At 38.1% G+C, this 20711-nt stretch overlaps 1 protein-coding gene across 1 annotated transcript; it reads right to left on the reverse strand.

Moving 5' to 3' along the window:
- Window positions 1–482: 482 nt before the first annotated feature.
- LOC120413386 (uncharacterized) lies at window positions 483–20654 on the reverse strand. The gene is made up of 2 exons (XM_039574187.1): window positions 19034–20654; window positions 483–691 (listed from the first exon to the last, which is right to left on the reverse strand). The coding sequence occupies exons 1-2, from the start codon at window positions 20652–20654 to the stop codon at window positions 483–485; spliced, it is 1830 nt and encodes a 609-aa protein (XP_039430121.1).
- Between the last annotated feature and the right edge of the window lie 57 nt (window positions 20655–20711).

Genomic DNA, 20711 nt, shown 5'->3' on the forward strand with positions numbered 1-20711 from the left:
TGTCTGTACAGGAATTTGTTCAGGGGACATTAAACTATAACATGAAGCCAAAGGCGACCAAATTTGAATGAATTTAGAATGTTTGTTGCGTGTATTTCTGAAAAATACTTAAAAAAGGCACGTTTTTCATTCAAGCTCAGCGCGCGAGTTTTAACCATTTTTGGGTTTTTTTTAATTGTATGGAAACGTTGTTCCTGACATCCTTATCTATCATTCTAGGGGTGAGCATCGAAGTTTTGACCATATAACAACTGAGGTGGCTGAGCTGTGCTTCCAGTATGGGTAGAGCCAGATACCGTTGGGACTCTCCTTCAAAACCCAGGATCGGCATGACGCTCGAAGTTACGCTAGGCCAAGAAAACACTCGCAATCATCTAGGGAAACTACGTTTATTCACGGGGTTCCGTCGACGGTTTATTGGGCACTTCCTTCCTCACTCCTTACTAGTACGTCTCCCTTCCCACTTCCTTACTTCCTAGATCCTACCTCACACGATCCTTCTTCCTATTTCCTTGTGCACCGATGATCTGCTGCGGGGCCCCGATCTGCACTGCGGTCGTCGTTGTTCCGTCCGGATGACCGTTGAGCTCCTCCTGCAGTACGCCAACGGGGGTGGCTTCTCGGTCGTCGGATGGACTCTCCGACTTCTGCTGCTGCTTCTCGGACCTATCGCCAGCCGTCCGTGTCCTTCCTGAGCGTGTAACGGTGCTGCAGGCTTCGACGAGGCAGCGCCTCCGTCGGGATTGTCCGGGCGACTATGGGTAAAACCCGAGAGGTCCTGGGGCAAGAGGGATTTGAAGATGGCGTTAGAGCGATGGCGGTTGGGATCAAGGTTCACTAGGGGGGTTGTTGTGGGGGATATCATCCTACCTGGGATGTCCAAATCTCGAGCAGCTCCTGCTCTTCGCTGTCCGTGGAACGTATCACGGTTCCGGGCACTTCCTGACACGGTCAGGTTCACTGCGGCCGCTGGCCCAACTCCGGGACACTGGCCTTCGGTTTTGGCTGCGATTGACGACAGCCTCCTTCGTCGTACAACACCGGACTTAATGATGGCGCAATCCTGGCCACTTCGTCCTGAACCCCCCTCCCCCCTTGATCCGAGACCCGCCAACTTTCCTCTCTTTTCGCCCTCTTTCGCCACCCCCTGCTGATCTCTCGTGCGATGTTTTCCTCGACGACATCTGGTGGTGGCTAGCGGCAACAACGCACTGCGTGGGACTGGTCGTTCTGGGAGACGTCCAGGTAGCTTTCCGTCGACAACCACGAACATCTCTTGGCAATATTTACACAAAAACTATACAAAACGCGACGATTCACACCGATATTTAACACTACAAACACACTGGTTACAACCACTTTTCATTTTTTTGGGACGCCCTACTGCTCAGTTAACGAATATTACAATACAAACAAGAGATAAAAATGCCTTTATAAAAAAACTTCTTATATTTACCCTCCAAGGCCCTTTTTTTGAACCGATTTTTTCCGATTTTTTTGAATCGATTGAGCAACTTTGATTCTAAAAAACATAGATTGTCTTATTTTTTCTAATGTAATTTTAAGTATTTAGCTAGTTCAGTTTATGATTGTTTGTCATTACATTTAGCTCGTTCTATGACCTTTGTCTTTTGGATTTTTTTTTTCATATTTTAACAGTCACATTTAAATTTTGGCTAAAGAATGAAAAAAATATCATTGAAATCAATATAAGTAATAGCTCAACCAAAATTAACTAACATTAGCAAAGTAAAGTTAAACAAGTCACACTTCCAAATTCCGGCCTCAAAAAGTGTATAAATTACACTTAAGAGCTTATAACTTTTGATAGGGTTGTCAGATCTTCAATATCTCGTTGGAAAGGGGTCATTCTCCGCCAACTCACACAGCAGTTGCCCCGACCCCTCTTCGATTTGCGTAAAACTTTGCTCTAAGGGGTTATTTTGGTTCCTGATCACGAATCCAAGGTCCATTTCTCGATATTTCGTGACGGTGGGACGGTACGATCCCTTTCATTTTTCTGGTTTTTTACTAAGACACGTTTTTCAGTGATTTGTAGCTCGCAACCGTGAAGAGATAGAAATTTGGTGTCAAGGGGACTTTTGTGTAAAATTAGACGCCCGATTTGATGAGGAGCGGCCGTGGCTGACTGGTTACGGTGTTCGCTTTGTAAGCGAATGGTTCTGGGTTCGATGCCCATCTGTTCCCAACGAGAAAATTAAGAACACATAAATTTGAAATTGAACGAAAAATCTTAGTCGCTCCCCCGTTTTTTGGATTGGTAAGCAAAAATGCTAACCACAAGGCCATGACGACTTGGATTGGATTGGAATTAGGAATACTGTTACAGAGAGCGAGTTGTGGCGCTATAACCACGGCAAATAGTGTCCAGGGCATTCGTGGAAATACAATGCCCCATCCCAGAGGGTCCCGGAGTACCAAACCTTCTTGCATGGTGCTCCCAACGAATACAGATAAAAATCTCGGAGCGTATGGTGGTGTGTCCCCACGTTTCTTCCTCCCCTGTCGATTCAGAATTGTGTTGTTGTTCGAACACTCAGTGCTCAAACTCAACCCAATTACGAGTCATCTCTGCGATACGGCTTTACGCAGTAGGCCTGGCCGCTTTAACGCTTATGATGTCTCAATGCATTTCAATGCAATGGCGCATCGCAAATGTTAATAAATGACAAGAAGAGTGCTAGGCGTCATCTAACCTAAGGCACTCTCCAGGATCCCTTCGAAAGATTGGCTGCGCTAGGGTCTGATTAGATTAGATTAGATTAGAAATTAGACGCCCGATTTGATGGCGTGCTCAAAATTCCGGAAAAACGTATTTTTCATCGAAAAAAGTTGAAAATTAGTCGCAAAATCGCTGCCATTTCCCGTTACTCAACTGTCAAAAATTGTGAGACATTTCATTTTATGGGAAATTTAATGTACTTTTCGAATCTGAAATAACCCAGAAGGGTCATTTTTTCCATTAGAATAACATTTTTCATTTTAAAATTACGTGTTTTTTCGAGTTTAACAATGTTCTACAAAGTTATAGAGTAGACAAAAACAAAAATTTTGATATGTAAACATAAGGGGTTTGCAAGTATTCTTCACGAGTTATCAGAATTTTACAAGCGATTGTCCACGCTCTAACAAAAAAGTTTTTTTTTTCATATTGACAATTGTCATGAAAAGGGGGGGGGGGAAGGTTTGATATTTCCAAAAAAAAGTGTCTACGTGGTTTGTGGATGGTCTCCAAATGTTTATTTTGCCAAAAATTTACATAAGATACTTTTAAGACATTTGCTAGTTATAGTTATAATATTTGTTCAAAAAATAAAAAAAAGACAGTATTATAAATGTTTAACCTTGTTCCAAAAGTATGATTACCGCAATATTGAATTTGCTAGGATCAACTTCAACCATTTGCAATTGCATAAGCTTTCCATCCGGTAATTGTACTCATTGTTTTTTCTTTCCCCTGTCGATACAATTTACGACGAGGACCCTTCATATCGTTACGTGAATCAATTCCCACAGTGACGCTAACGATTTTAGGATACGCGCTAGATCGCCCATTCATTAGATAACCCATCATCGCCAGCTCCAATTAAGTGGTGCTCCACCTTAACCCGCAGGGCATACTTTCCTATAATGTGTTCCCCGTGCTTTTAAATGTGTTCACGGTTCGTTTTTTGCGCACAAATTAAATTTACATGCAAGATATAAGGGACGAAAGGGAAGTCATCTCTTGTTTTCTTTGGTTTGACGAAACGTTATGTAACTTGGACCGTTACACTAAGAGTATTCAAAACAAAGATTTAAATATTCTTTTTTAAATTTTAAAATAAATTTTACCCAAAATCTATTAAATTGTTTTCGTAATCATCAGACTTTTTCAAACATAATGTCTGATGATTGCTTTATTCGGTTGATGGCATGTATCATGTTGTTCGCGTCGTAATGTAATGTGAGTAGTGAAGCTAAGAAAAAAATCTAGTTTTAGTTACACTCAACTTGCCCACAGGTCACCTTTATGCTTCACAGGACGCAAAGTGACGCGATAGACACTCAAAGAAGAAAAAGCTTTTTTCTAGAAGGTGTTGCAATTTAGGGTAAAATTGTGCAGTTTGATTTGAAATTCTGATTTAAGATTGTATTAAAATGCAATACACGAATGAAAAAAGTAGAAATAAGTATGAAAATTTTGATGTTTCAAAACAAAATTTTAAAAAAAATGTAAATATAATGAATAAATTAAAAAAAAAAATTTTGAAATTTTCAAAGTACGAATTTCAACCAGACCCTAGCCAACCTGCGCGTGGACACTTCGTCGACGCATGAAATTCCAATTACGCGCCCAACTGCTTCATTAATTAGTGGTCTCGTGGTATCGTTCACCGTTTCGCCTCGTTGACGGCCCGTGTGGTATCAAACGCAAACGCACAAAGCTCCTTTCGGTGAGTTGAGTATGATGCGTTCGTTGTTAAACAAATTTCCTACAGGGGGGCCATTTAGCTTTTCAAACAGAGCAATTAGCTGCAGTTGGGTAGTTTGCTGATTTGCTTCCTTCAAGACACTTGATATAAGCCGCCGGAAGTTTGGTAGACCCCCGAGGGGATCAGGAAGTAGATCCAAGGGATCCAAGTAGATCCAAGGGGTCCAATGAAAGTAAAACTTTTTCAATTTAAATTTATTTGATCTCATCTCTCATCTCTGAAACAACTCAGTAATTTTATGTAGTGTAATTTAAAAACAGTCCATAGAAGATGCAATACTGGTAAAAGAGGTCAACTTCAATTAATATTTTCAATTTCAAGTTGATCATTCTCATAAATTGCTTTTGGATATGGGATACTTCGAATCTGTATGATTCATCTGCTCAACCAGAATGTGTCACGCCGTTACACAACCGCGCCGTTTTCCCCATCAATTCTGCATATCAACCGTGTCATTCCGAACCAATCCAGTATTACAAATCGTCCACCACGCGCCAGCATGACATAACCTCACTCTCTTCCTTCCTCTCGACGCGACGTGTTGCAAAATCAATTTTTGATAACAGACTAAGCCCAGCATCAACCTCAAGTGACGCACTCGGACGGAGTCGTTTAGGTAATCGTTATAATTCGCAGCTTCCCGCTTACAATGTGCTGGCGAAAGAAAGCAAAACAAGTCATCGTCACCGACAAAACGACCGTCTTAAGCCGGCACTTCCGTCGCAAACAAAAAAAAAAACGAGCAGTTCAAACCCGGCATCAAACCCGAGCTGGGTGTGATCTCTTGTTCATTGACGAGGTATTACGCCTTAGTATCAAGTTATGGGCCGGGAGGAACTCGTTGTGACCCTGGGTGGAATAAAAATTTCAGTTTAATCCTTTTTTGAAACTGCTCGAAATGTTTAAAATCTCCACTTCCATCATTTAAAAGTTTATTGTTTATTCGTCAAGCTTATGTAGACTACTTACAATTTTCTTACATACTAGATATTATTTCTATTGTATAGATTTTTTCGTAGTTCCGGTTTAGACATGTCGAAATGTATGTACTGTGAATTTTCATTATAGCATGACATGTAGCATGACATTAAAATAACACTGTTGGATGACTTGTTTTGACCCTATCATTATATTTGAGCATCATTTTAGTTTCATTAATTTATTTGTTATGTTGCGAAAATGTTTTACTTCCTACACACCAATCTCTCACTGATCTCTCATGAATTCAGTAAAATTTAATGAATTCTGCAGTACAGAAATTTTAAGTAAATGGGCATATGCTGAAATTTCAGCAAACTTTGACAGCTACAAATAACTTTTAACTGAGGTTTAGCTAAAACCTAACTGAAAATTTCAGTAGTCCAGTTTTTAGTAAATCACCGTGATCGTGCTATGTTGTGGTACGTCGATTTTGAGTTAAGAATACTTTTTTATGCAGCTCTTAATTCCTCACTTTGACAGATCTCCAAAATTCAATCTCAATCCTGAGATATTCAACAAAAACCGGAAAACTCCGTGCGTTGTTGTCACTCTTCATATAAAAAAAGTGTCTGATGTACCCTGCAAATGGCTGTAAGTGCGACAACTGGCCAAAGGGAATTTCATTAGAAGCAGTTTGACACACTTAGTTGCCCGACTGCAGTAAACATTTTTAATTATAAATCAGGAATCCAACAAAATTTTATGACGTTTCTCAAAACGGGCAGTCAAACTAAACGTGTTTGTTATTGCTTATTATGCGTGCTCTTACTTTTGTTTATTCAAGATAAAACAAATGCACGTTTTTCTCGGAACGTCAAAAAGCGAAGTGCGCAAGATAGCACGACAACGTCGAATTATCTACTGAAAACGAATCTCAGAATTTAGTGTGGATATTTTGATCTCCAAAGACGCCTACTTTGATCGAAAATTGAAAACGCCCCTGTTTGGAAAATGGATCATCCTACTCCTACATCCAATGTGGTCTCGGTTCTACCAAATTTGTATTTTGCTATATCATCAATGTCAAAAAATTTAAGTATCGTGAAATTTTCCATTGAGGTTTTGCAGCGCGCCTGTGTTTCAAATGAAGGTGGCGCCAAAATGAGGTTACTTGCCAAAAATCGTATTCCTTTCTGCTGGGTTGAAGAACAAAATCGCTTATTTCTCATGATTCCCTGCATTAATCTTAATGAAACTAGTTGCAAAAGACGAGAAATTTTTTTTGCTTTAAAATAATCAACATCAATTTTTGGGCGCGCAAAAATTTGTGAACTTTTTCTTTAAAAAAACATGTTTTGGAACACGAAAAAAGAGTTTCCCTGTATATATCAAAGAAATAAACGGTTATATAGTTGATAACAGATGTGTTAACGTGTATTAATCAATTTTTATTGATTATTAACAGACTTTCTAGGCAAATAGTCCAAATTACTATATTTTTCTAAATTTACAGTTTTCTCATAGAAAATCGAACAAATATTGGAAAGTAGTACACCAAATTGTTCGAAATAATTTTTCTCATCCGAATACGGCATAAGTTTTATAATAATGATGATTTTGAAGGTAAAAACACATTTTTACAAAACATCATAGGTTTACGCTATTTGTCCATAGGTGGCGACATGTGTCTTTTAGCTTTGCTGCAAATTCTCTATAGAAAAATCAAACAAATATTGGAAAGTTGTACACCAAATTGGTGGAATTAATTTTTCTCATCCGAATCCGGCATAAGTTTTTTTTAATTTTGATTATGAAGGAAAAAACACGTTTTTTTTCAATAAATCATCGGTTTACGCTATATGTTCATAGGGGGCGACATGTGTCTCTTAGTTTTGCTGCAAATCCTCTAAACTTCAAATTAAAAATATTTTCAAAATTTGCAAAGCAACCTCATAATTTTAAAAGGCCCAAACACTTTTTTGAAAATTTTTGAAAATAAAATAGTCGTTGCCCCCAGCCTAAGAGAATTTACAGACAAACAGATGAAAATCATTGAAGATTTTTATCCAAAAAAAAAAAATTGATCAGTGCTCACTAGAGCCATCTAGTTAAGAAAGTCTGCATCGCTCCAAGCGATTGAGAGTGTGACTGTATAAAGTTTCATGCAACTGTCAAATGCTTGTAAATGAATGGTGGTGAATTCAAAATTGGCGTGGTGAGTTTCGAATCTGGGGGGATGGGATGGGATTGAACGAGATTTACGTCTGTTTATCTGTGGAGAATTGTTCAGCAGTGCTTCTTACATCGCCTTGCAGCAATCATTGGTTTGGGCGTAGATCTGTGATCTGACTGACTGATCAGCTCAAACAATGTTTTAGTTTGAAAGGAAATTATAAAATCAATGAAATTTTGAACAATCGACAAATATCTTCGCACTTTTTGCAATTTTTTCCCTACTCCGAAAAGAGAATTTCATTTCGGTTTTTAAAAATAGAGTAATTTCAGAATAAGATGAAAATAGTAGTTTATGCAACAAGTTGCAAAAAGAGGATTTTTTCAGCACGAGTCGTACATTTATCCAACGAGGTTCACCGAGTTGGATAAATACGACGAGTGTTGAAAAAATCAAGTTTTGCAACGAGTTCCATACAATATTTTTTGCAATTCCGAAAACACCCATTGAGTGAAATTTTAAGTAAAATTTTCATGTATTTTTCCAATAAATCGTTTAAATAAAAAAAATGTTGAAAAGTTTTACTTTTCGAAACAAGTGCTGAAAAGTTCAACTTTTCAGTACTCATTTCAGTGCTGAAAAGTAGAACTTTTCAGCATTTATTTTGAAAAGTGTTGCTATTCGATTCTGTTATTTTTGGTAGGAAAAAGTAGGCCGTTTCATTTCTTCAGAAGGACAGGAAAAGTTGACAGTTTCACAGCGGAATTGCAAAAAAGGAAATTTCCAAAACCTACTTCCTCGAAATCAAGCCTTGTTTACATTTTCGGGTCCGCAACGAGTTGCACCCGATTCGTCAAACACGAACTTTGTCAAGACAGCGCAGCGCGCGCGCCGCGTTGTTTCACCAAATATCCGTGGCAAATTCCGTACTCTCAGCATCTCCCCCAGGTCTCCACTCACTTTCGTTGAACCTGCCCACAGGTCCCACCAGTGACCAGCATCCGTCATCGGCCGGGCTTAGACAGTCACGTCGATGACGACATGGCAAACTCCAGGTAACTTTTACTTTCGTCTCAAGTGGTGAATTCCTCGATTTTCAGCCTGTCTAGCTTGGGAACTTGGGGGCACGGAGAGGGTAATAACACAGTGACTTCTCAACTCTTCAGATTGGAGGTTCAACAGCACCATCTGGAATTGGTGATCGTGGATTTGACGGCGTGTGGGAATCGCAATTACCTCTCGATCTATGGGTTTAGGGCTCCGGATCTTGAAGACACTTAATCAATACCACGCGTTGAACAGTTTGAATGTGTGCACTTTTTATTGCTGGAGAGTAGCCTGTGGACCTAAATCATTTAGTTAAAAGGTTGACGTTGAAAGTATAGTTGTACTTAATTGTACTAAACTGAACTAATCTGAACTGAACTAAATTATTCTCAACAGAACCAAACTGAAACAGACTGTTCCAAACTTTTCTAAGTTGTACTAAAATGTGTTGAGTGTACTAAAAAACGGATGGAAACAGCGACCATTTTTCCAACCAGTTTGCATTAGTACCCGCCCAGAATCGAAACATTGTCATTGTTGTATTTTTGTGTACCGTAAAACGGGGTGACTTTGATAGCCGGGGTGACTTTGATAGGTTTGCGATTTTTCCGCAAAATGAAGAGTACAATTAAAATACGTAAGGAATGGTTTAGAATCATACTGACCGTGGTAGAGAAGTGTTCAAAGTACCACGAGAAGAACTTTTCATAAAATTTTGACAAGTTAAAAAAGTTAGTTAACTATAGTTGATGAAAGTCATTATTTTAAACTACTCAAAGTGTCATGATTTTCTCAATGAACATGATTTTGAATCGGAAAACGGAATGCATTTTCGGATTTTTTGGAAAATTTTCCACTAGGAGAAGGTTAAAAAAGTTTGTAAATAATAAATAATATGTGTTTTTAAAACACAATAAAAAAAATCTCCACATTTATAGGCAATCTCAGTTGAACAAATTTCATGTGAAATGTGAAAACTTGTGATTTGTGCTTCGAATTCGTATACAATGCAATATAAATCGATAAACAAAACTAGTTTTAACAAATTTCAAGTAAAATTAACAATTTTTCCTCAAATTTATATGTAGTTTGCTAAAAAGCTTATACACTTAGTTAACTAAATATAAACATTGATTTTTTTGCTTGGAAACTATATCAGCTACTTTAGTGATGGTACATTTAGCGTACAAATAAAATTTTAACATCTTAAATATGATTTTGACAAGAAAAACTATGACTATCAAAGTCACCCCGGAATTTAAACTAAGAATTTTTAACGTAACTATTTTTCTAAACACTATTGCAAAAACTTTTTTTTCCAAAATAGTGCATGGACTTTGTGTGGCCTACCCCAGTGCATGTTTTAAAAATAATAATCTTGAGAAAACCCTTACCTGTTGGAAAATCTTCCAAAAACAAATTGAAATCCTATCAAAGTCACCCCGGTTTACGGTACGACGCAATTGCAAAACCGGATGAATCGGTATCTTTCTTCGGCTTTTTTTTGGGGTCCCCCAACCAGCAAGATCAATGAGTCATTTCAGCCCACTGCTGGCCGGATGGAGAAGTTTGTTTGAGAAAACGAAAGTCTTTCATCATCGTCGTCGCCACCAGCCGGACTCTGTCCGGTTTGGTTCCGCGGATGGAGTTGGGGAGTCCAGTATCGCAGCATTCCATTGATGGTTGAAGTGACGTGTAAACAGTTAAATTCCCATTCAAGTGCAACGCCGTCGGGTTTTGTGGCACACATCGTTTTGAGCGGTTTAATAACTGTACTCGTATTGTGTTTGGCAAGGTCTTGAAAATGTACGTGATTGGGTTGGGGTTTATTATTTCGTTAACGAAATTCTTTGGATCAACTCAACGTGATATTGCATTACGGGAAACTTTGTTTGCAAACTAAACAACAAACTAAAACAAACAAACTAGACAAGATACTTTTGACAGTTGCATAGTTTCTCATAAACATTCGTATCAGACAAAACATTCCTGGTAATAATTTTGACCTACAATAAATGTTTTAGCTACTAGTTTTTTATTTCAGCATAACCTTTCACTTCTTATAAAAACCTCAAAGGTTTAAAGTGAAACTGCTCTCTTCTCCGTTTGATTTAAAATGCTAAAACAACCCCCTCTCGCGGAACATTACACTTTGCGGTCAAAATTAAATCACCAGCATGCATTTCTCCAAACACTCTGTAGCGCGGGGAGACCCCTACGCACGTGATTTCGTCAGCCTTCAGGGGAGAGATTTTCCCTGCCCCATTCGAGCAGCACCGAAAAATCAACCAAATTAAAGCAAATTTCACTGGAAAACAGCATTAAATTTTCTCGCGCAGCCATATAGTGAGGCAGAGAGAGAGAGAGAGAGGGTGTAATAAATAAACACTTCCTACATCTCGGCTCGACAACTTGCCATATATGAGATGGTTCACAAAGTTTTGCAGCCCGGTCGACCGGCCGACGTGCGTTTGATGTATTATTTATTTGGGCTTTTGGTCATGGTCATGGTCATCGCAGTAGCCCAGACCGGACTTTTCCCTAGCCAAACTGCTCGGTGCCTGCTACCGCGGGTGGTCGCCTTTGATTTGGGGGAAAATTAACCAAACAATTAAAAATCAGTTTCCAAACTTTTGGGTCACTTTTGCCACTTGGGTGTTACTTTTCTTAAAATTAATCACACGAGAAGAATATTGTTCAGTCCTAACAACCATCTTAAAAATAATTTTCTTTTCTTTTGTAAACCATTCAATGTTAGGTATTTTAAATTAATAACGGAGGTTTTAAGTACCGTAAACCGGGGTGACATTGATAGGATATTAATTTATTTTTCAAATATTCTATTCCGGAAAACAGTTACTCATGATTTATATTTTTTCAAACATGTACCGGGCTGTGTCACACAATCTCCTTCTGTTTTCCAAATCTTATATTCAAAAGTGTTTAAAAAAAATATCGTTGATAATTGTTATTTTAAAAACCACAGTGTCTTTAATAATTACTGTGATTCTTACAAATTTCAGCTCAAAAGTGAGCAATTTGAATTGATAACATCAAATTGATCATCAGTAAGTTTTTATTTGAAAAATGTGTAATTAAAAATTTGTTTAAGTTAGTTTATTAACTATTTTGAATTTTATTATTAATTTGAGGCTTAGTATGTAAAAAGTTCCATGTTTGAACAAAATTCATCAGACTTTTTTTTCAATTAAAATTATAAAATATAATATTAAACTGAAAATGCATATTCATCTATTGATTTGTTTGATTTTTGTTTCAATATTTTTTAAACTTGTAACCTAGAAAATGATTTAAGCTTTTTTAATATGAAATTGTCCAAAGAATTCGATAATGCAGTCCATTTTCCGATTAAAACTATTTTTTTTTATAAACATGATACTTTGAGTATATATAAATAAACTTTTTAAATTTTAGCAATGTTTTCATAATTATAGCAAACAAACTATAAAAAAAACGATTGATCGAAGGTTTGTATGGGACTTCGGATAGTAAAATCAGAAACAAATATATGTTTTTCCTATTTTTTATTTTTGTACATTGAATATCGGAACGGTAACTTCAACTCGCTGGTTCTCGAACATTACTCAACCAATCTGGATGATTCTTTTGTTTCCAGTGATTTAAAAGAATGTAAAATTATTCATAAGGCTTAGTGATTTTTTACGCTAAAAAATTGCAAATATCACGGGGACCACAATTTCAAAACACCCAATTCCACGCAAATTTCGAGGAACTTAAAAAATGTTCAAATAACTCTTAAAATCTTATGTTTAAATCACAGAAACTACTTTTTATGCTTCATTATATATTATTCTTAAATAAACTAAAAAAATCTTCATTAAATTTGAATGCGACTCAAAAAAAATCTTCTATCTTTAAAAAAAATCCTCCTGGTTTATAGAAGGACTCTATATATATTTTGATACAAAATGTAGGGCACGCGTATTCTCATTTACTGAACTGCTCTTTTAATAGCTAAAGCTTAAATGTTTTCGCTTATTTGCTTCTGTTATAGCATTTTACATTTTATTTAATTTCATATCAAAGCAAGATTTAACAATCTTGTCCAGTAAAGTAAAATTAATTGAATTTTCTGCGACATTTAGCCCATTAAACATGGTAATTCTCCGCCAACTCACACAGCAGTTGCCCCGAACCCTCTTCGATTTGCGTGAAACTTTGTCCTAAGGGGTAACTTTTGTCCCTAATCACGAATCCGTGGTCCATTTTTTGATATCTCGTGACGGAGGTGCGGTACGACCCCTTCCATTTTTGAACATGTGAAAAAAGAGGTGTTTTTCAATAATTTGCAGCCTGAAACGGTGATGAGATAGAAATTTGGTGTCAAAGGGACTTTTATGTAAAATTAGACGCCCGATTTGATGGCGTACTCAGAATTCCGCAAAAAACGTATTTTTCATCGAAAAAAAAACTAAAAAAGTTTTAAAATTCTCACATTTTCCGTTACTCGACTGTAAAAAAATTTGGAACATGTCATTTTATAGGAAATTTAATGTACTTTTCGAATCTACATTGACCCAGAAGGGTAAATTTTTCATCTAGAACAAAATTTTTCATTTTTAAATTTCTTGTTTTTTCTTACTTTGCAGGGTTATTTTTTAGAGTGTAACAATGTTGTACAAAGTTGTAGAGCAGACAATTTCAAAAATTTTGATATATAGACATAAGGGGTTTGCTTATAAACATCACGAGTTATCGCGATTTTACGAAAAAAAAAGTTTTGAAAAAGTTGGTCGTCATCGATCATGACCATTCATGGTCACCCGCGACAGACACGGACGACGAAACAAAGAGAAACGCAAAAAGTAACTTTTTCAAAACTTTTTTTTGTGAAATCGCGATAACTCGTGATATACTCTAAAAAAAACCCTGCAAAGTTAGAAAAAACACGAAATTTTAGAATGAAAAATTTTGTTCAAATGGTCAATGTAGATTCGAAAAGTACATTAAATTTTCCATAAAATTACATGTTCCAAAATTTTTTACAATCGAATAACGGAAAATGGGAGAATTTAAAAAAAAATTGTGTTTTTTTCGATGAAAAATACGTTTTTTCGGGATTCTGAGTACGCCATCAAATCGGGCGTCTAATTTTACATAAAAGTCCCTTTGACACCAAATTTCTATCTCATCACCGTTTCAGGCTGCAAATTATTTAAAAACACCTCTTTTTTCGCATGTTCAAAAATGGAAGGGGTCGTACCGCCCCTCCGTCACGAGATATCAAAAAACGGACCTCAGATTCGTGATCAGGGACAAAAGTTACCCCTTAGGACAAAGTTTAACGCAAACCGAAGAGGGGTCGGGGCAACTTTTCCCGATTTCGTGTGAGTTGTAGAGAATTACCCACATATTTTTTAAGAGTTTTAGTTTGGTTTTAGCTCAATTTTTAAAAAAATAAATCAAAAATCTATTTGCAAAAATAATATAATTTTTAACCAAATCTAAATTTTTATTCTAAATGAGAAAAGAAAACAAAACAAGTCGTATTTTTTAACTTTCAAGGGACCCAAACCCCAAATACAACACCCAAATAAACAAGTATCGTTAACATTAAACAGGCAAAAACATTTCCATATGTTTTTTAAATGTGATTCCAATGATAAATAATGCTCTCCATTTTTTGATTATAACAAAGCATGATTTTTCTTTAAATTCTTTCAAAACTATGCCTTAAAAATAAAATATCAGTAAAATGTTTAATACAGCGAATGAAAATATTACTAAATTTAGTTAGTTTCTGAAAAAACTCAACAATTTGAACAATTCTTCAAATTGTTCATATCAACTTGACATACATATGTATTCAAGCTTTTTAATAGAAAACTAATAACATTTATTGAATAGTCTTTTAAGATGACATTTTTATTAAGTTGTTAGGCCTTTGCAAATATTTTTTGAAGTTTATGTCCCTCGACTCTGATCAAAGTCGAAGGGGGGGGGGGGGGGTGGGGGGTGTCTACATTTGAATGAAAAAAGTGTTTTAAAATGCATCATACAGCTGTCCACTTGTTTTGCAATAATTGATTTCCAAAATTTCTAAATACTTACGAAAATCTTATTTTTGAGAGAATTTTTTTTTGCGGTGCAGTACATTGTAATTTCATAAAAGTTTAAAATATATTTAAACGAGTCCAAACATGTTAAATATGATTACCAATGCAGAAAAAGGCATTTGAGATTGTTCTCAGTTGATTAGACTTCTATTTCTTTTGAAATTAATATATTTAAAAAAAAAAACTTTGAAAAATATTTGCAACGGCCTTATTAAAAAAAAATATTTAAGAAAATTGATAAATTTTACGAATTTCACGCCGTCTACGAAATCGTCAAAAATCACTAACCTTATATTAGTAATTAAACCAGGGTATTCACTCGCTAATTTTTAGAGTAGTTCATAAGATTATTTGTATTCCTTTTTGAGTTTAATAAAAAAAATTCACTAACCCTAATAATGATCCTAAAATTTTGCAGAACTTGATTTGAACAATTCTGTGATTTCTGCGACCGAAAACATCGTTCCAAAAAATTACAGATTTGATCAAATTAAGTTCTGCAAAGTTCTAGAATAATCTAAAATAATAAAAAAAACTAACTTAATCCACCTATGTGGTTGGTGCCTTCCTCACTCTTTTCCAACAATAGGTGATATGTAATATGATGGATTTGGACACAAATTTGATCCAAAAAAACACACATATCACTCAAGGGCTCATAAGTGGTCAGAACTCGAGACAGGGTTGCCAGATCTTCAATGTTTAGGACTCGTTGGAAAGGTCTTTTAATTACCTAACCAACGATGGGTTGGATGATGGATCCGGACATTGTTTACATACATTTAAGTGAGATCCGGCTACAAAAAAAGTACATAAATATCACTTAAGTGGTCAGAACTCGAGACAGGGTTGCCAGATCTTCAATGTTTTGGACTCGTTGGAAAGGTCTTTCGATTACCTAACCAACGATGGGTCGGATGATGGATCCGGACATAGTTTACATACATTTAAGTGAGATCCGGCTTCTAAAAAGTACATAAATATCACTTAAGTGGTCAGAACTCGAGACAGGGTTGCCAGATCTTCAATGTTGTGGACTCGTTGGAAAGGTCTTTCGATTACCTAACCAACGATGGGTCGGATGATGGATCCGGACATTGTTTACATACATTTAAGTAAGATCCAGCTACAAAAAAAGTACATAAATATCACTTAAGTGGTTATAACTCGAGACAGGGTTGCCAGATCTTCAATGTTGTAGATTCGTTGGAAAGGTCTTTTGATTACCTAACCAACGATGGGTCGGATGATGGATCCGGATATTGTTTACATACATTTAAGTGAGATCCGGCTACAAAAAAGTACATATATATCACTTAAGTGGTCATAACTCGAGACAGGGTTGCCAGATCTTCAATGTTGTGGACTCGTTGGAAAGGTTTTTCGATTAACTAACCAACGATGGGTCGGATGATGGATCCGGACATTGTTTACATACATTTAAGTGAGATCCGGCTACAAAAAAGTACATAAATATCACTTAAGTGGTCAGAACTCGAGACAGGGTTGCCAGATCTTCAATGTTTAAGACTCGTTGGAAAGATCTTTTAATTACCTAACCAACGATGGGTCGGATGATGGATCCGGACATTGTTTACATACATTTAAGTGAGATCCGGCTACAAAAAAGTACATAAATATCACTTAAGTGGTCAGAACTCGAGACAGGGTTGCCAGATCTTAAATGTTTTGGACTCGTTGGAAAGGTCTTTCGATTACCTAACCAACGATGGGTCGGATGATGGATCCGGACATTGTTTACATACATTTAAGTAAGATCCGGCTACAAAAAAAGTACATAAATATCACTTAAGTGGTCAGAACTCGAGACAGGGTTGCCAGATCTTCAATGTTGTGGACTCGTTGGAAAGGTCTTTCGATTACCTAACCAACGATGGGTCGTATGATGGATCCGGACATAGTTTACATACATTTAAGTGAGATCCGGCTTCTAAAAAGTACATAAATATCACTTAAGTGGTCAGAACTCGAGACAGGGTTGCCAGATCTTAAATGTTTTGGACTCGTTGGAAAGGTCTTTCGATTACCTAACCAACGATGGGTCGGATGATGGATCCGGACATTGTTTACATACATTTAAGTAAGATCCGGCTACAAAAAAGTACATAAATATCACTTAAGTGATTATAACTCGAGACAGGGTTGCCAGATCTTCAATGTTGTGAACTCGTTGGAAAGGTCTTTCAATTACCTAAATAACGATGTATAACATGATGATGTTTGGTTCAGTTTACTGCCATTTATTCATCTTCCGAAAATATGCGAAAACACATTTTTATACATAACTTTTGAACTACTTATAGAAACTTCAAACAATTAAATAGCACCGTATGGGACCCTAAATCAAGTCGAATGCGACTGGTTTGGTCAAAATCGGTTCAGCCAGTGCTGAGAAAACTGAGTGACATTATTGGTCACATACACACACACATACCCACACACATACCCACACACATACACACACACATACACACAGACATTTGTTCAGTTTTCGATTCTGAGTCGATATGTATACATCAAGGTGGGTTTTCGAGCTTTTAATAAAAAGTTCAATTTTAGAGCAGGATTATAGCCTTACCTCAGTGAGGAAGGCAAAATCACTCTATAGCATTGCCTTGGCGTTCTCGATTGCGAGATTCCTACTCGAAACTAAGTGTCCGAAAGCTTGATTGTTGAGTCAATTGCAAACCTCTTTTTACACCTCAGCTTCCATCCACCCCGGGATTCGAACTGACGACCTTTGGAATGTATGTCCAACTGCCTACCAGCGACTCCACCGAGGCAGGACCCAGGGAGACGACTCCTACACCTGGATTGAGCTAACGACCTAACCCTCTAGGTTAGACCGGGGCCAACATTTACTACCCCATCCGACGGAAGACGTGGTCACCACGGTCCCGGAATCTAGAATCATCTAGACATCCTAAAAAATCACTGGAAAGAAGAATCATCTTGATTGGTTGAGTAATGCCCGAGAACCATTGAGTTAAAGTTACCGTTCCAACTTTTTTGGAGCCTTGGGCGTTGGAATTTTAATGAAACTTGCAAAAACTTAAAAGATGATGTTTTTTAGTATGTGTTCGTTGAATTTTCTGTATTCTATTGTGACGACTGGAAATGTGAATGTGCCCACTGTGCATTCGTCGCTGGACTCGAACTCGGCCCCAATGCCGAGCCTCGACTGCCGTTGACAGCCCAACTTTGTTTATCTGGTGTTGTCATGTGGAGGGAATAAATGATTCTATTGATTGATAAAAACTGATCGCACGCGTTTTATTGTACTTGACGAGATTTGTCTACAGTTGTATGTTCAGTTCGAAAAAAAAAAAAATAAAATGATGGAGAAAATTCAGCGGTAATTATTTATTGAGATACACTATTTTCTGTTTTATTTACATGATCTACTCTTTTATGACCTGCCTACGCAACGGCTGTCACGGATTTTTCCAACAAACTGAATTAGATTTTGTTCATTTCCGATTCAGCTTAGCAATTTTGAACATTCTTAGTGGGTGAAGAACTTGAAAAAAAGTTTCCTCTTCATATTTTTTCATCATTGAGAAAAATAGTTTATAATTAATTTAAAAGTTATATTTCTCTACTGTACATCAATTTTGAAATATGCAAACACTACTAGGTGCTTTTCCTCATAAACCAACTATCAACGCAGTTTAAGCCCCAAAACTCGCCGATTTGGTTAAGCGCAAAATCAAATAATCGAAATAATTTGGACAAATTGCTGTGACCGCGATTTACCAGCGAACGCGATTATTACCCCCTCTCCCGAGATCGAAAAAAAACCCCGCCCTTTTTGGCAATCTCTCGGTCCAAATCTACAACGCGATGATTACTGCGCCGGTTCTTTGTGGGGTGCTGATTGATTTTGTTAAAGGTTTACTTTCTAACGCATCTGGTTGCTTTAAATTATGTAAACATGGCTTTTATCCAAAAAACCGAAAGTGTGGCGAATGTGTGTATTTTTGGTTTGGTAGGGTGAATGTTTACGCTTGTTCACCGATTGCAGACGACTTTGAATCAGCTTGGAGTGACAAAGCTCGATTGGCCTGCCTGAGTCAATCACATACTAGGTCAGGGCCGATTTGTTCTCGCGAGTAGAAGGGAGAAATTTTGAAAACATTTTTTTCTGATTTTTTGGCTAACCGATTTCCCATTCGAACGTAACATTTCCAAAACAAACACGGCTGTACTCAGCATCGTTCCACACAGCACAACAAACCAAGCCGGAAGCAAATCCGAAAAATTAAGAATATCCGAACCCGGGTTAACGCCTCCCGCCTGCGTCGGATCGGAGTATCGCAAATCACCTCGTTTGAACCACTCGCGGCGCCAGCGGTCCAGAATACCCGCTTCCAGGAGGGCTTTCAACACAAAACGAAAGTGAGGTTTGAGCGCACTTCTGATGGGCATCGGGTAGAATCCAATCAGCAGCGCCAGCACCTCCTGCATAATTTTGTACCGCGGTTGGTTGCTCTCGTAGTCCCAGTTGACCTTACGTTGCACCATGTGGGCGGCGATCGCACCATTCGTCAGGTAAACGCTGGTTCCGTCGAGCTGGTTCGGCGACTCCTCTTGGTAGATGTAGAGCGACTTGAAGATCGGGAACTCCACTTCCGACATGTAGCCAGCTTTGACCGGGGTTGCGGTATCCAGGATGTCCTGGATGGTGGTGACCGCCGTAACACGAGGTTTGCTGCTCATCAGAGAGATGATCTTCGATTCGTACGCGTTGGAGGCGAAGAAGAACAGTACAATGAGGGAGATCATCACCACCTTTTCTTTCCTGTTCGCTTGATTCAGGTTGAGGCGCTCAAAGCCGCAAATCGGTAAAAGGAGTGGATCATTCTCGAAGGTGTTGGGGATCAGGACGGAAATCAACTTGACCGATGCCATCCCGATGAAGAACAGAATCCACAATTCGGTTTGAAATGGTCGCAGGAACAGCTCAGCGATGTTCAGCGACCTTCCACGTGGAGCAATCAGAACTTTGTCGTACGGAATTGGCTCCTCCAAATAGTGTTTCATGTAACTGATGGCCGTTGATGGGTCGGCAAATATATCCAACAAACAGTCCGGCTCCATCATGACACTGTAGACGCATTCAGCAACGGATTCTTGCCGTCGATCAATTTCGTACGGGCAAACGAATCTTTCGTAGTGCGCCGTAGTGTTGAGATATCTCGCAAATTCTTCGACAACGCTCACATCATATCCCGCGCAGTTGTTCCCGATGCAAGCGTTCAACAGTCCATTGAAGACGCTGTACCACAGCGGAGTCCCGTGGAGATACCTCGACTGATCTGGAAACATCGCTTCGGGAGCCCAAAGTTTGCGAAATTTGGCGAATCGTTCCGCTTTAATATCCGGGAATATCAGCAGCTCTTGATCGACCGACAGAAAGGCCATGTTGAACAGCTTGCCGGTTGTGATTGGCGAGGCGAAAGTCACCACGGAAATCAACCGTGATCGAGTACTTAGCAGCACCAGAATCTTTGTCTGACGGTCAAGGAAACCCAACAATTCGCCAACGTTGTCCATCACAGCTGGTTTGTGGCTGGTGAACTCGACGTGAATTATAACCAGTGAAGGAGTCTTCCACTCCGAAGCATCATCTGACCACGGGAAGCGACTGTCGATGGTGCGTCGTGGAATCCAATCCAGTTGGACGGCGATCTCCTGCAGCAGTCTGCTTGTTCCGGGAGGATCACTGCAGGCATGATACAGCCAACAATCGAAGATTCCAGATTGTTTCGAGGCGAGGTATTCGATTAGGGAAACGGTGTAGGTGACTAAGGTTTTTTGGAAGTTTGAGGTTGAAGAAATGCACCCTACGTATTGTATCAGTAGCAGTAGCAGTAAAAGTCGACCAGCGATGACCATTGTCACAGAGGGAATGGCTATCTGAAAATAATCTGTAAAATGCATCTCACTCACATT

Source organism: Culex pipiens, chromosome 1 (genome assembly GCF_016801865.2).
Source record: "Culex pipiens pallens isolate TS chromosome 1, TS_CPP_V2, whole genome shotgun sequence".
Classification (NCBI taxonomy): Eukaryota; Metazoa; Arthropoda; class Insecta; order Diptera; family Culicidae; genus Culex; species Culex pipiens.

Coding starts and splice junctions, on each gene's coding strand:
- LOC120413386 (XM_039574187.1), bottom strand. CDS start 20,654: ATGGTCATCGCTGGTCGACTTTTACTGCTACTGCTACTGATACAATAC. Junction 692..19,033: donor GGCGGGAGGCGTTAACCCGG/GTTCGGATATTC, acceptor TTACACGCTCAG/GAAGGACACGGACGGCTGGC.